Source organism: Phaethon aethereus, assembly GCF_964289735.1.
Source record: "Phaethon aethereus genome assembly, chromosome: 6".
Classification (NCBI taxonomy): Eukaryota; Metazoa; Chordata; class Aves; order Phaethontiformes; family Phaethontidae; genus Phaethon; species Phaethon aethereus.
This window is the reverse complement of record NC_138580.1, coordinates 13,949,386-13,964,009: the sequence shown is the minus strand read 5'-3', so window position 1 is coordinate 13,964,009 and position 14,624 is coordinate 13,949,386. Positions and strand designations below refer to the sequence as shown.

At 46.9% G+C, this 14,624-nt stretch overlaps 1 protein-coding gene across 2 annotated transcripts in view; it reads left to right on the top strand.

Annotated features, from left to right (window-relative positions):
• GLI2 (GLI family zinc finger 2) overlaps nt 1-2,743 on the top strand; it is a gene marked incomplete at both ends in the record, with an annotated part of 143,504 nt that extends 140,761 nt beyond the window's left edge. For both annotated transcript variants that reach the window (XM_082001859.1, XM_082001858.1), the window contains one exon: nt 387-2,743. In XM_082001859.1, coding sequence (XP_081857985.1) covers nt 387-2,743 — 2,357 coding nt within the window. The remainder of the gene's footprint in view (nt 1-386) is intronic.
• Between the last annotated feature and the right edge of the window lie 11,881 nt (nt 2,744-14,624).

The window sequence follows — 14,624 nt, the reverse complement described above, 5'->3', positions numbered from 1 at the left end:
TGACTCCTGTGCATCTGTCCCAGTGAGCAGCTGTAGTAGCTCCATGCTGTCCCCATGGCACTGTTCACACCAGTCCTACTTTGTTCCTACTAAGAGAAGCCCATATGGAGGCACTCCCTCAGCAGCTGAGAATCAGTGGGGTACACATTGCAAAGACTCTGCAGCAGGGACTTCTTGTCTTCTCTCCCCAGCCTTCTTGCTCTTTGTGCATGGACACAGAGCTGGAGATGAAGCTTTGTATTCACTGGCAGCAAATGAAATTCACTATTGTTCCCATGAAATGTTTGGGGGTGGCTTTATCTGTCTGTATTCCGGCACCAAGAACACTTCCAAGTGGAATTTCTCAGCTAACTAAATCTTTTCCTTCCCTGCAACCTTTCTCTCAGGCTCTATTCTAGAAAATAGTGGTGGTTCTTCTGCTACACTGCCTAATCCCAGAATAATGGAGCTGTCTGTCAATGAGGTTACAATGCTGAACCAACTCAACGAGCGCCGTGATAGTACGACAAGCACCATCAGCTCCGCCTACACTGTCAGCCGCAGATCATCGGGGATCTCCCCGTACTTCTCCAGCCGCCGTTCCAGTGAGGCTTCACAGCTTGGGCACCGTCCCAATAATACAAGCTCTGCCGACTCCTACGACCCAATTTCAACAGATGCCTCCCGTCGGTCAAGCGAGGCGAGCCAGTGCAGTGGGATGCCGGGTCTGCTGAACCTCACACCAGCTCAGCACTACAGGCTGAAAGCCAAGTATGCTGCTGCCACAGGGGGGCCTCCTCCAACTCCCCTACCAAACATGGAGAGGATGACCCTGAAGAACAGGATCTCACTTATGGATGGACCAGACCCCACCTTGCCCTCTATCCGCCTCCCGCCAGGCCCCAGACGTTGCAGTGATGGTAACACCTATGGCCACCCATCAGCTGCAGCGTTTCCCCATGAGGTTCCAGGCAACTGCACAAGGCGGGCGAGTGACCCAGTGAGGAGACCTGCCGGAGATCCTCAGGCCCTCCCGCGAGTTCACCGCTTCAACAGCACCAACAGCATGAACCCCTTCCACCCTCCACACCCTGCGGACAGGAGGAATTTTGGCCTCCAGAGCTACGGTCGCTCAGACGGGAGCCTCGCTCGGCACACCTACTCACCCCGGCCGCTGAGCATCAGTGAAAACATCACCATGGAAGCCATGTCCGGGGAGGCAGAGGCACCCGTTGGAGATGATGACATTATGCTGCCGGATGATGTGGTGCAGTACATCAAATCGCAGAACAATGGGACGGCAGCCGAGAGCACTTCCATGGGGTACAGCAATGAGATGCAGAGCTTCCAGGGAAGTGGGAAGCTGCAGCCTCCAGCCTTGCCTGGCCAGCGCAGGATGGCATTGGCCGAGGCGAGCATGAACCACTTGGGACCCATGATGTCAGAGTGTCCCATGAGCTTCGATGCTTCCTCAGACATGAATAAAAATAACATGCCTGTCCAGTGGAACGAAGTCAGCTCGGGTACAGTTGATATCATGTCCAACCAGTCGAAGCAGCAGTTTTCACAAGGAAACTTAGCAGTGGTGCAGCAGAAGCAAAACTTTGGCCAGTACCAGAACTACAACCCGCCGCAGCTGCAGCTGCCAGAGAACAGTATGAACGTAACACAGCAGAGCTTTATGCAAAGAAACGTGGGCATGGATGGGCAGAGGCTAAACTGTATGCAGCTGCGGCAGCAGCCGATGAGCCTGGGCCCGGGTATGAACCCCGATCTGGGCTTGCACACAGGGTATAACCAGCCTCATCAGATGCTGAGCCCCAGTGCAATCAGTGGCAACCCAAATCAGATCTCTCCTTCCTGTAGCAGCATGGCAGCAAAGTCCGGACCGCACCTTCACCCTCAGCAAATGGACGTGGCAACCGACCCTTCTTTAATGGTCGGCAGCAACAGTGAGCGCATGATGCTGGGCCAGGTCATGCATGAACCAAGTCAGCAGAACTACTCATCTCAGCCGACCCACCTGAACTTCCCCATGGCTCAGGAGGCCTTTCATCAGCCCATCATGACCTCCAACCAGCCCAGCTTTGAGCCTCAGCAGAGCATGATGGGCTCAGCTGCGCCGGCATATCCGCCCGGCATGGTCCAGCCTCGTCCTCCACCCGAGCCAAGCCCAGCGAGCAGACCACGAGGCCTCCGCACTGTGCAGCAGCTGGGCTACATGAGAACTCCCCACACCACAAACACTATCAGCCCGGGCCAGGAGGCGGCGGAGGCTGTGCATAAAAGAACCAGCGACATATTGCCGGCGCAAGCTCAGCAGTGCACGGATGGCACCAGGGAAAACAATTTGATGTACTATTACGGTCAAATCCATATGTACGAACAAAACAGCAGCTTCGATAACCACGCGGACTGCCGGGTCAGACAGCAGCAGTGTGCGCTGAACAGCAAGCCGGCCGCTCTGCCTTCCCCGGGCGTGAACCAGGTGTCCAGCACAGTGGACTCGCAAGGTCTTGAGCCCCCCCAGATAGATTTTGATGCCATCATGGACGATGGGGATCATTCGAGCCTGATGTCGGGAACCCTGAGCCCCAGCATCCTGCAGAACCTCTCCCAGAATTCCTCTCGCCTGACGACTCCACGAAACTCTCTGACACTGCCCACCATACCCGCGGGAATAAGCAATATGGCAATAGGCGATATGAGCTCCATGCTAACCACGCTGGCGGAAGAGAGTAAATTTCTAAACATGATGTCATAACAGTAAAGCACAAGGCCTTAGCGCTATCCAAGGGGCTGTGTATGAAGCAGTTTTATGAATGTGCTTTTCAAAAATAATCTGTTTCGATAGAGTAGATTTTTTTATAAGTATTAAAAACATTAAAGGGATTCAAAATGAAAATTTTAAAAAGTCTCTGTACAGAATTATGTAAACTATATCCAGGCAGTTCAGCACCACAGGGGTGCACCTTTAGTATTATTTTTTGGCTTGGTTTCCCAGAGCACTGAACGGTATCACCACCAAGCTTGGAGACTGCATGAGTGTGGTTGATGAGATGAAACCCTCCCTCCCCAGCAGCCCTGTAAATAGTATTCCCTATCATTTTCCGTTAGTTACATTTGCAAAAAATTCCATTTTCAACCTGCCCCAGAAAGAAATGGGAGGATGCGGTTTTGATCAGAATAAAAGCCATACTATATATTCTGCTCTGATGAGAGTAGGGTTTAGTTACGTCTCCAAACAAGCCCTCTGCCAGCAGTATTGTTTTATACCGTAAATACCTTTGTACCTTGCAAAGAGCATTGATTCCAAACAGCTTCTCAGCAAAGTGCCTTACCATGCTTTCGTGTTAAGTAGCCAAGGCCTCTCTTCCTTTAAAAATCAAATGTAGTGTATTGCCAGAAGCATATATAAAATGTACATTTATAAAAACATAGTGGTGTTTCTGAGAAAACATTGGAAAGACACATTGATGAGACACATAAAAGGTGAATGCACACTTTGATCAGATGTGTTTACAACGTGGTTTATATCATGTGCAGAGTGGAGCAGAGGCCCGGGAACAGCAATCACTGGGAAATAATCCCCCGTGGCAAGAAGGCTTCGGCATGCAGACTGACACACACACAGTAACTTTGCACCCTCTGAGCGCAGTGACTTTCTGCGGGGGCCCCGCATATGTCTTTAATGTCAGATTTGTGAAGATTTCGCATTACCATATCCCTGCGCAGCTTTGCAATGGCTTCGCTTTCTGTTGGGTTTTCCGTGCTAAGGTGCTCACATACAAAAGTGGTGATGATGGAGAGAGTTTTATGATCGTTTCAGCCTGGTCTGGACTGTGGCAGCATTGTGGGAGCTGGTTTATCTATCTGGCCAGGGTTCGCCTGTGTAATATACTCCATGCAGAGCTCTGCCTGGGCTCTACGCACACACCAGGCGCGTGGCTGCAGTGATGCGAAGCCAAGCATGAGCTAATACACCCTGCCCTGCAAGGAGGCTTGTTGGCATGTACCCAGCGCTGCATTAATGTGTCCCACAGCTTTGGTCAGCTTGAAAAGAGCTGCTGTATCCAAAAAATATACCATGGAAGACCCGGGACGTTAGTTGGGCTAGTGCTTTGTGCTACAATACATAACTGCTCTTTGTACCCAGCCTGGTTCAGTTCAGCATTGCACCTGCAGTCTACAGCATTGGCAAACATCTGGAGAGTCTCAAAACAGGTATTTGAATCAAAAGAGTAGCTTGGTCAGTGAGAATCTCTTGGAAACATCCTTGAGGAAAGAGATGGGAGGAGCAGGGCCTCCCAAAGCCAAATCCTCCACCAAAATATAACTGCTTGTAATAATGATCAGCTGTTTCCAGGCCAGTCCCACCTGGCACTGAGTCAATCTTAGTTGCACTATTTATTTTCACTGTCGTTAGAAAAAAGTGTGGAAGTGGTGGGGTGCATGTCTTTGGGCAGGATGCCTTGCTTAACTTCTGACTGCGTTGGACAAGGACAACTCTCCTCATCCTTCCTCATAGCATTAGATACTTTGTGCCCCATATGTTGAAGGGCAGGGGACAAGTCTGACATGCCCCTCAGGTTCTCACAATTTGACCAAACAAGCATCTGCAGAGCTTCACTCCCTTCCTTCCTGTCTCCCCGCTCCCCCTCATACTAATGTGATGTTCTCACCTGCATCTAACTCCATCCCCTGCACAGGACAGGGACAACTAAAGGTGTTTTCTGGTGCCCTTGCTTTCCTTTTGCAATCAATATTCATGGCGTGACCAGGGGATGGCATGAAAATGCCACGTGTTACCTTCAGGCAACTTTTGTGATAGCAGATACGCCAGCAGCTGTTCTTGGCCATGGTGGATTGGGACATTCCTGCTGCCAGGTAGCCCTGGATATGGCTGGTGCAGGTACATGCTGCTCGGCCTCCTGAGATCTCATCTGTCCTCATCCCAAATGCAGAGGGTGCACACAGGATGCTTTCACCCCCACTCTTCACCTCTTCAGGCCCCCGTGACTCCTGCTGATGCCCAGGGTGCACAAGGACAGGAAAGCGAAGCAAGGTGCCTGGCTGTTTATTTGTGTCTCCCATGAAAGTTGTGTTTAAAGGGATCGTTTTATAGTCCGCTGTATATATTCCTCTGCAATTACTGACCTTGCCCTTGCCTTTGCATTTACGAAAAGAGGGCAGTACATATTTTAGGACATTGTATGTTGTCCTGGACGCTTGGAGTACAACTGGGCATCCTTTGTGCTGAGATGGATCAGGCTTTCGTGTGTCCTTCAACTGCTAATCTTTTTCAACAGCTGCACAGGGCAACGATGGCTACTGAGTCCCTCTTCATATCTCATTAGCAAAAGATCAAATACAAAGCAAAACCAAATCTCCAATGACTTGAGATTTCTCAGACTTTCCAGTGGCTGTCTTCCTTCATTTACTGAAAAAGTATTATAATAACCATTCCAGCACTGTATATATTATGTATAGAAGACATCATTACTAAAAGTACTGTAGGTGAATTGTTCTGTCAAATTTATATCTTAAGAACATTTTTAGCTGTTTTCTACATCATAAAAACGGAAGTAACATGCTGAACCTGTATATAAACCTTTTGTACATTAAAAAGTAATTTTTTTCATAATTCCTTGTGCCTGTTGTTATTGCTTTTTATTGTTAATTGTGTTTGGTCTTGGTCTGTCATTGCCACATCAACACAGTTGGTTGGACTCTGGTGGTGCTTAGGAAAAGCTGGTGAGAAGCTGCATAGACCTGGTGTGTGAATCACTGCTGAATGTGCAGTGGTCTTGCCTTGAAGTGCTTCCAGTCAATAACGGGATGGAGGTGGCAGAAAGAGAAGCAGCGAGGCCGGGGTGCTGCTGCAAGCACAGCCATGCTGCTCAGGTGTCTTTCATTGGCCTCTTAATGGAGGTGGTTTGAAGGAGGATGACAGTGCAGCAGGGACAGCACAGGAGAAGAGCTCAAATCAAGGGCTGGCAACCAGAAGATTTGTGGCAAAAATGGCTTGTTGACTATCAGTGTCCAAAAGGAGACAGGAATAGGACAGATCAGCAGAGCTGTGATGGGCCATGACAGTGACTAGTTGAATATTGAGTTTGAAGAAAGAAATTAATCTGTCCCCTATGTACATGGTGGGAAGCAATGGTACGGTGAGCAACAGATACATCGGTCGTGATCCAGTTAGAGGGTAGTCCAGCCCATTGATGAGAAAGATTTCATTTGACTGCAGCAAGAGTACTCAAGAGACTGATTTTCAACTTGGTTTCGTAGAGGTGGATTGGTGTGGACAGGGCTAGAGCTTTAAGGGAGGGTGGGGAGGCTGTTCATAAATGATCTTTGTGGGCACAGCGATCAGTTTGGAATAAAGTCAGCTATTGCGCAAAGGAGTTGGCCAGTGAATCAGCCATGGCACTTGGTGCAAATGAACTAGCAGTTTCATGCAGAAGCAACTGAAGGGAATGTCCTCAATTTCCACTATGCAGGATCCCTGCTGAGTTGATTGGTAGAATCAGGTACGTTTGAGTCAAATCCTCACCATACTATGTGGGTTCCCTCATAGCCTGTAGCAAGAGATTGGCATGTCCCAAGACAGAATTAATCTTTCCTGGTTTATACACATAGGATGGAGTGGATTTTCCTCTGGAAGACATCTGTCACTCTCCTCATTGATTATAGAGAGACACCATGTAGCCAGCTTAGATAGATACCTTCTCCGGTAGGGTGAGATGAATCCCATGCTTCTGTAAATCTCTTGTACCGATCTAGTCACCCTCAGCACAGTCTGAGGTTGAGCCAGTGAACAAGATGTTGATTAACGTGTTAATGATCCTGTTAGTCTGCAAATCCATTGGATAAATATTACACCCTTCTGTACTGTCCAAGAACTACAGATCTCATGTTAAAAAAAATGCAGTAATATTATTAAAAGGAAATTGTTCAGAGCTTTTCTATTGACAAAAGGCTTTGGAGACTCAGATCAGCTCCTACTGCTTTTCTACTTCAAACACTTAAAGTGGGTTTCTAATCTAGATCAAATGATGCTTTTAGCTGGTATTTCACTTTAGAGTTCGATCGGGGCACACCTCTGCCTGTGTAAGAACATATTTATTACTTAAGCTGGGCTAACATTTCCTAGGAGCCCACCTGAGGTCATGTACCAGCATGTGCATTTTTACTGCTCAGCCATCCTGGAATAAATAGGGATCGAAAGGCTCATTGCTCCAATTGGAAGCAGGTAATAAACCTTCTGCAACAAATGTTGTTTATAAGCCAGAGCTTGGAGTTTTTATTACTGTGGCAGCTTCATAATATTCAATTAACCTTCTTTTTAATCAATCATATCCCATGTGAAAATGAACCATCTTAACAGGGCTGATTCTGACCCTCTTTGTTGAGTTAACTCACTCCACTCCCAAAACCAGTAGGAGCATAGGAGGAGTAAGATCCCACTCTGGGTAAAACCATTACAGCTCTTTAATAGTACACTAATATCTCAGGTTTTCCTGGAGGGGAGAAAAAGCCCATAAAAGCTACTGTTGCCGGATCTGATTGCACTTACTGAGTACGGAGTCATTCCAACAGCTCTTTATTGCAGTGGTCTCAGTAGGGATGACATAGGAGCTCTTGTTCTTTATGAGCTGTTGGATCTACTTGGAAGAGCATACGTGTTGTAAATAAATGGTGTGTTTTATATTATTGGAAGGACAATTTATGACCAACCAAGACTGTTTGCAGACAGCTATTTAACTTGTAAGTAAAATGACCTAACACTTAAGAAATTTAGAAGCTACAAAACAACAAATGTTGTGGCCAATATACTTATTTCTCCTTGATTTATGCTTCATGTAAAATTTGAAATGACTATATTAAATACATTTGCTGTAAAAATAAAAATAACATTAAAAAAAGAACAAAATTATGCTTTCACAAATGCTGAAGGTTTGTGATTACTGTAGCTTCCTCCAATTGCACTAGCACCTCTGATTCATTGCACAGGTTCCATCCCTTCCCTTCCCTTCCCTTCCCTTCCCTTCCCTTCCCTTCCCTTCCCTTCCCTTCCCTTCCCTTCCCTTCCCTTCCCTTCCCTTCCCTTCCCTTCCCTTCCCTTCCCTTCCCCACACTGGCCGGTCAGGCAGGTATGTAGGAGGCATGGTGGCCTGCCTGCTGTCAACTTTGAAAGAGCTGCTGCACTCAACTACAGTGCACTTGCTGCTGCACTCAACTACTTACTCTAAGTATCAATGGCTTACCGAAAAGCATGCTCTGCGCCTGCTACGTCTGTCCATCAGAGGCTATTTTTGCCATCACACCTTTACCATCACTTGTAGGGTGTTATCAGCAGGGAGCAGCAGGCATGGCAACACACCCTGAAAGGCAGCTTCTGCACCATGAAACAGGGTATGGGGCTACAGAAATCTTTGGTCTGGGTTGTGCTGTCTAGTCTTAACTCTTTTTAAGTATAGCCCAAGCTAGTCTCCATAGCGGAAGGATATTTAAGGAAGGACTCACAGCAGAAGCTTTGTCGGATGCTCTGAATTCCTTCTAAAGGAGTCCCTTTCCCTTTCTCCCTTTCTCTCTCCATTCACTATACAGAAAGTCTACAGATAAAGACAAGCTTCACAAATACCCTCTCTCCCTGCCTTTTCTGTTCCTCTTTGGGAAGGACCCCAGAGTGCTCTGCCCATACAAACATCCAACATCCCCTCTGCCAGGGTTTGACAGACAGGCGGTTGCATTGTTTGACTCAGGAGCATGAGGAACAGCTTTCCTGACACCTGCAGAGGGAATCACGCAGATGAAGAGCGTGCATTTCACAGCTGGATGTTGGCCAAAGCACCAAGGTTCACGCTACAGTGCGGTGCTAGTGGTTAAAATAGATCAAACAAAATGAGGAGAGCAGCAGGGAAGGAAGCAAAACTCTGGTCAAAGCAGGGCTAATTTTCTTCAGGGCTTTGTGTCTCCTAGTGTGTCTATCTCCCACTTGCAAAATTTCAGGGGCCATGAGGAGTTACTGGCCAGGATGAGAGTGGTGCTTATGTAGGTATGAGGGAGATCTGTTTTTGAAGAGTTTAGATCAGTAGAGTGTCACATAAAGTGCTTTTGGGAACAAAAGCACCTTTTTAGCTCTGTTACCTCTGTTGCCCACTACTCGGTTGACCAGTTGGGCAAGCAGCCATCACCTGAAAAGGCAGTGGGACCAGTGGCACAGCTGCCGCAGGGTGCTTGGAGGGCTTCAGCCACCTGTTTGGGTGGAGACAACCGCAGCAACGGCAGCCGAGGAACACAGCTGGGACTGATTCACAGCAAGCTTGGAAAGGCGAAGCAGCCCCAGGCCTGCAGTCTGTAGGTGGGCTGCCCCACCCTTTGGCAACACCAGCATCCTGCCCTTGGCTGCAGACCTCAGAGCAAAGGCGCTCCCAGCCTCTGCGGCTCAAGCCAAGCTGCAGGAAACAAATGTGCTTCTCCCTTTCTGCCCACTGTTATTGTATAGCAAGAACCTGGTAATCTCCAGGTGGCTTTATTGGCCCCATTTCCCAGCTGGCACAGCAGCCCTCTGAGAAGGTACCTGCCTGCTGCACTTACCCATCTGACTGACATCTGAGCAAAGTGTCTCAACTGACTGAAAAGTGATGTATTAATTTTTTTTGGAGCAAAACCTCTTGATGCAAATCGTTTAACCTCTGTGTCACTCATCAATAATGACGATAAGTGAAATTCAATAGCGCTACATGAAATGCACAGGGGATTAAACATCACTCCAGGCACACAGAATGTGGGTGGTGTTTCCATATCTGGGAGATCTTAAGGAGGGGTGAGAAAATGGGTTTTGCTCTGCAGTCCAAGAGGCTGCACCCCTGTAACACCAGCACCAGTTGAGGAGGGTGCTCCAAATGGTGATCCTAATCGCTTCCTGCAGGCCAGTGAATTTCCCTCGTTAGCAGCCGTCCAAGAACTGAACAGGTCTCACCTTGCTTGAGGAGCTCTCAGGAAATGATCACTTGTCTTAGCAATGTCAGGAGATTTGTCAGTGAGTATGAAAAATGTTTTCAGGGTATAGAAACTGGGGCTGAGCCAGGTGAAAGTTTCTACTTAATTGGGGAAAAAAAAAATATAGATCCTAGCATTTCCATCACTAACTGGAAGTAAGTGGGAGCACTTTGAACAGGTCGGCAGTGCTCTAGGTGTCGAAAACACCAATGGCACCACAGTAGTTGAGAAGGCTTTTCTTAGAGACGAGCGCCAACTTTCTGGCCACTGAGCACTTCCACAAAATGGCCTGTAATTGCCCAAATTAGAAGGGAAATTTAAAATCTCATCCCATTCAAAAAGCCTTCCTAAAATTTAACACATACTAATAGTCCATTAACAAGTTCAGCTTAAAATCCAAATCTAAACCTTGAATTTAGAAGAGCATGGGGCTGAGACATGACTTCCCAAGTAGTCTTGCAAAAGTGACATCAAAAGGATTTTCAACTAAAATATTATCAGTACATTTTTTCATTAATGTTTTAACTGTCATTTACGTTTTAAAAAAAAAAAATTAGTATGCAGAGAGCTGGGCTGGCTTCATCATGGGTGAATCAGTACCAGAAAAAGTCATGTCTCCAAGGGGCCCATGAGGAGCTGTTTTCCACCCCTACTCTTCCTACGAAGTTCTTCCACTTGTGAGAAGTTGGGATCGAGCAGATCTCAAAAAAATGAAGGTGTAAAATATATTGAGGGGCTGAGGGACTTTTAGGTTAGCATAATCTCTCCTTATAACAGGAAAATCCACATTGTTTGTGTTTAAAATTATCCCGACTAACACACAAAGTATTGTACTGTGTTGCAATTAGATTAGCTGAGGTAAAACATCTTTCCCAGCCCTCCTTTCAGTGCTGACACAAGGTACTTCAGGCAAAGCGCTGGTCCACAGATGTTTCAGCAGATTCAGCAGAGCTCAGAAATGGTTCATTTGGGAACACAACTGGTGAACAAAGGGGATCTTTTCTCCCTTCAGAATAAACCCCATAGGTGGAGGGGAGGACGTTTATTTATTTTAAGATATTTCAAACGCCTTCACTACCACTAAAAAAAGACATTGCCGTTTCTTGGATAAAAATAACTGCAGAACCATCAGGGGGTTGCAGTTGTAAACTTGCTCTTGTGTACATGCATCAGTGCTCTCTATTAGATTGAATGAAAACCACTCAAATTAGAAAAAAAAATCCTCAAATGAACCAAACCGGGTATCATGCCAAAAACCGAAGAAGATTCTCCTCTAGCATGAACAGTGCAAGTGAGGCAGCATAATTTGTCTTATTAGCTACATTACCACAGAGCTGTCTTGTCACATGTGAGGACCCAAGGAGAGCGCTTTGGCTGTGTGAAGAATGGGAAAATAGGTGAAATGTGGAAGGACCATATTTTAACAGCGGTATGAAGGAGGAAGGTGGGTATGAGGATGGGGGGAGAGGTCCAACCGCTGAGACACTCTGCCAGTGGGACTGTTAACCCTGAGGTCCCCACTCCCTTGGCAAGTGGTCGCCCCTTACCATCTTCTCTACGGTGGCCACTGGCCCGTGGCAGGTTGAGCTGCTCCTGCACTTTGTAGCTACATTTCCGAGGGCTGCTGCTCGCTCTCCCTGCGCCTTTCGGGATCTGCTCCTCACGCTGCTGCAGCCCTTCCATCTGAGAAAACTTCTCTCCTGTTAGGAAGTCCAGACCCCCTCCAGGGGTCCTGTCACCACACTGTGTCAGCTCTGGAAGCATTTTTTACATCCAGCCCATATGATTAAGCCAGAAAAGGTCTTCAGGCTGGGCCTGAGCTGTATGTTTCTTTTGGTGGTGGTGGTTAGTTTTTTCTTAAGACATCAAATTTTGAGCCTACCATTGCTCACAGCTAAAGAAAGCACAGAGAGACAGCACTCACGGGCAAAACTAGCCTGAAGGCTGAAGCCTTGGCCAAGAAATATCTCACTGAACTCAAGGATTTACCTAATCCTGTCCTCAGAGGGATTTTTGCTGGAGGCAGGTGAACGTAGCAGCTTGGTAGAGATGCAAGACGAGGCTGTGCTGTGCTTTGCCTGGGTGTGGCCAGCAGTATAGGAACCAGAATGCTCCTGTAGAAAAGCAGTAGGGATGGGGAAGGCATAGAGATACTGATCCAGCATTGCGAGAGGAGGGCAAAACAGGGGTCCCCTCTGGTCACCATTGTCCCACGATCGTGGAGCTTCAGGGTGTTTCCTCTGGGCAAGACATGCCACCTTTTAAAAGAAACTTGCCCCGGACCAGTGCCGCTGCTGTGGCAATATGTGGGCTGCTTTCACTGGCCCGGTCGCTGCCAATACGTACAACTCCCAGCTGCAAGGCAAGAGTGAGATTGCTCCTTATGGGCCAGTGCTGAAAGGTGTGGGTCTGATCTGGTCAAAGCAACATGAACATGCTGGTCTCTCTTGAAAATAGTTTCTCCAATGCTCAGGGCTGAAAATTTGCTATTTGAAATGATCTATTTGCTCTTAAAAGCAACTTAGTTCAACTTCTGTCTCATAGAGAAACTTGCTCTTTCATTGAAGAGCGGGTTGGAGTTTTTTGAGTTTTCCTACTGTATATTGGAGCTGTAGTTTTGTTGTTGTTTTTTATAAATTGCTTTGCTTTCAGCTACAAAGGAAATAGCCTTTGTCAAAGCTGATCAATAGCAATGGGAAAAGCCCAAACCAACTTAGTTTAGGTTCAAACAACGCCAGTCGGAGGTGCCTTCAGTGGAGAAGTCAGAGCTTTACTTCCATCTGTGCAAACTGAGAAAATCCAGCTCGACAGCTCAGAACGTGAAATTTCTGTGAAGAACAATTGGGCACCTATTGAGAAAAGTCTTTTTTTTTTTTTTCACTGAAAGTCATGATGGGAGACACACTCACAAGCATCACATAAAGTGTAGCAGAAAGTAGACAAAGAAGCGTGTGTAGGTCTGAAGTTAGTGACTCAGAAATTACAAGCTGTGTCACCAGGTAGGACGGACAACTGAAAGATCACTAAGAGGTACAGCACAACACATGACAGCAAGCTCCAACCACCTGCAGCCTTCACAGTGTGCTCAAGGTGACATGCAACGAAGGACAGCTCGGTACGTGCTCCGTGTGTCCAGAAGCAGGAGATGGAGCGAGTCAGGATATAAGCCAGTTGTGTGGGACATTCAAAAGACAATATGAAAATATTGGAGGCACAATGACCCTTTGGATAGGGTTTTCTGGCAGCCATGCAAGCTTCTTTTTTTGTTTTGCAATGTACAGGATGAGACAATGCTGGTACCATCATTGCTTCAACCAAGAGGCAAATATCTCATTTAAAAGTTTATTTTAATGAAGTCACAATAAGGCCTCCAGCTGGAAGGGTTATTTATTAACCTCTTATTTACAAATTGAGCCCTGATTTGAAAATTAAGGCATTGTAATTTAATATTAACCCTCATGTCAGAAAATAATGAGACAAACTACAGGGAAAATTGCGTTCCATATTGCAAAAGACCCATTTTATTTATAATGACCAGGATTACAAGTTATGCCAACACTGATGGATCATACTTTAAAAATCTTGATAGCTCATTCATTTCTATAATTATATTTATTACAAATTAAATAAGTTGTGGACACCCTTGATATACAAAGAGACAAAATTAATTTGTGAATCAGTATTAATCTGTCATCAAACTAAATGAACTCTCTTTCTGGCAGCTTACTGAATGTTATGTACTGTACCCGGCTTTCTGTGATCCTCAGGACATTGAAAGCAGTGGAAGTGCAAGTCCAAGCTGTTGAAGGAACATCACTTGGATGCATGTCATTTCTCAATATGGCTTTTAAAATCAAGAGATGAGATCACGATAGAAAACTTTTTTGACCAATTTCTGGAAATCGAAACACATTCTAACATTTCCATGAGTCTGCAAGGGCTCCGTACCCAGGTGCCTCAACGCAGTCAATTGGTGGTGCTCCATGGACCTCAACGCAACCAAGCCCTGCAGCCTGGCCATCCCTCAGCCAGCCAACCAACCCAGCAGTCGTGGCTGCTACAGCATGTGACAGCAAAATGCGATGTGCAGCTTTTTTGCACATTTCATGTGACTCCCCCACACCTAGATCACGTTGTGGAAGCTGAAAAGGTTCGTACGTCGCTGCTGTCCTTTCCTGACAACGCAGGTCCTGAGTCCTTGGGGCAAAACCCTGCTGTGCGCTGCGGCAGCAGTGCGATGTCACCTGTGGTCGACATCAGCCCCAGCAGTGTGGGCGATGCTTGCTCCCCTTGGCCGAGGCAGAAGCACAGGCGGCTGCCCGGACGTGCCTGGATGAGATTACAGACCCTAATGCTCAACAACTGCCACTGCGGTTAGCCGAAATGTGTGCCCATCTGCTCTGGGGCTTTGTGCCTGTAGGCAAGGAGCTCTGCCAGCTTCAGGACTCAGGGCTTTTCTCCAAATCAGTAAATTTGAAGGGGAAAAAAAAAAAAAAAGGCTCGATGCTACAGGTTAGAGCACATCTTCCCAGTGGATACAAGCAAAGTTCAGAAAGAGGGGTGGAGGCTGCGTGGTAGCCTGTCCCCTTGCCTCCAGCCTTCCCATGCCAGCTCCATCCCCAGGGTCAGTGCTGACG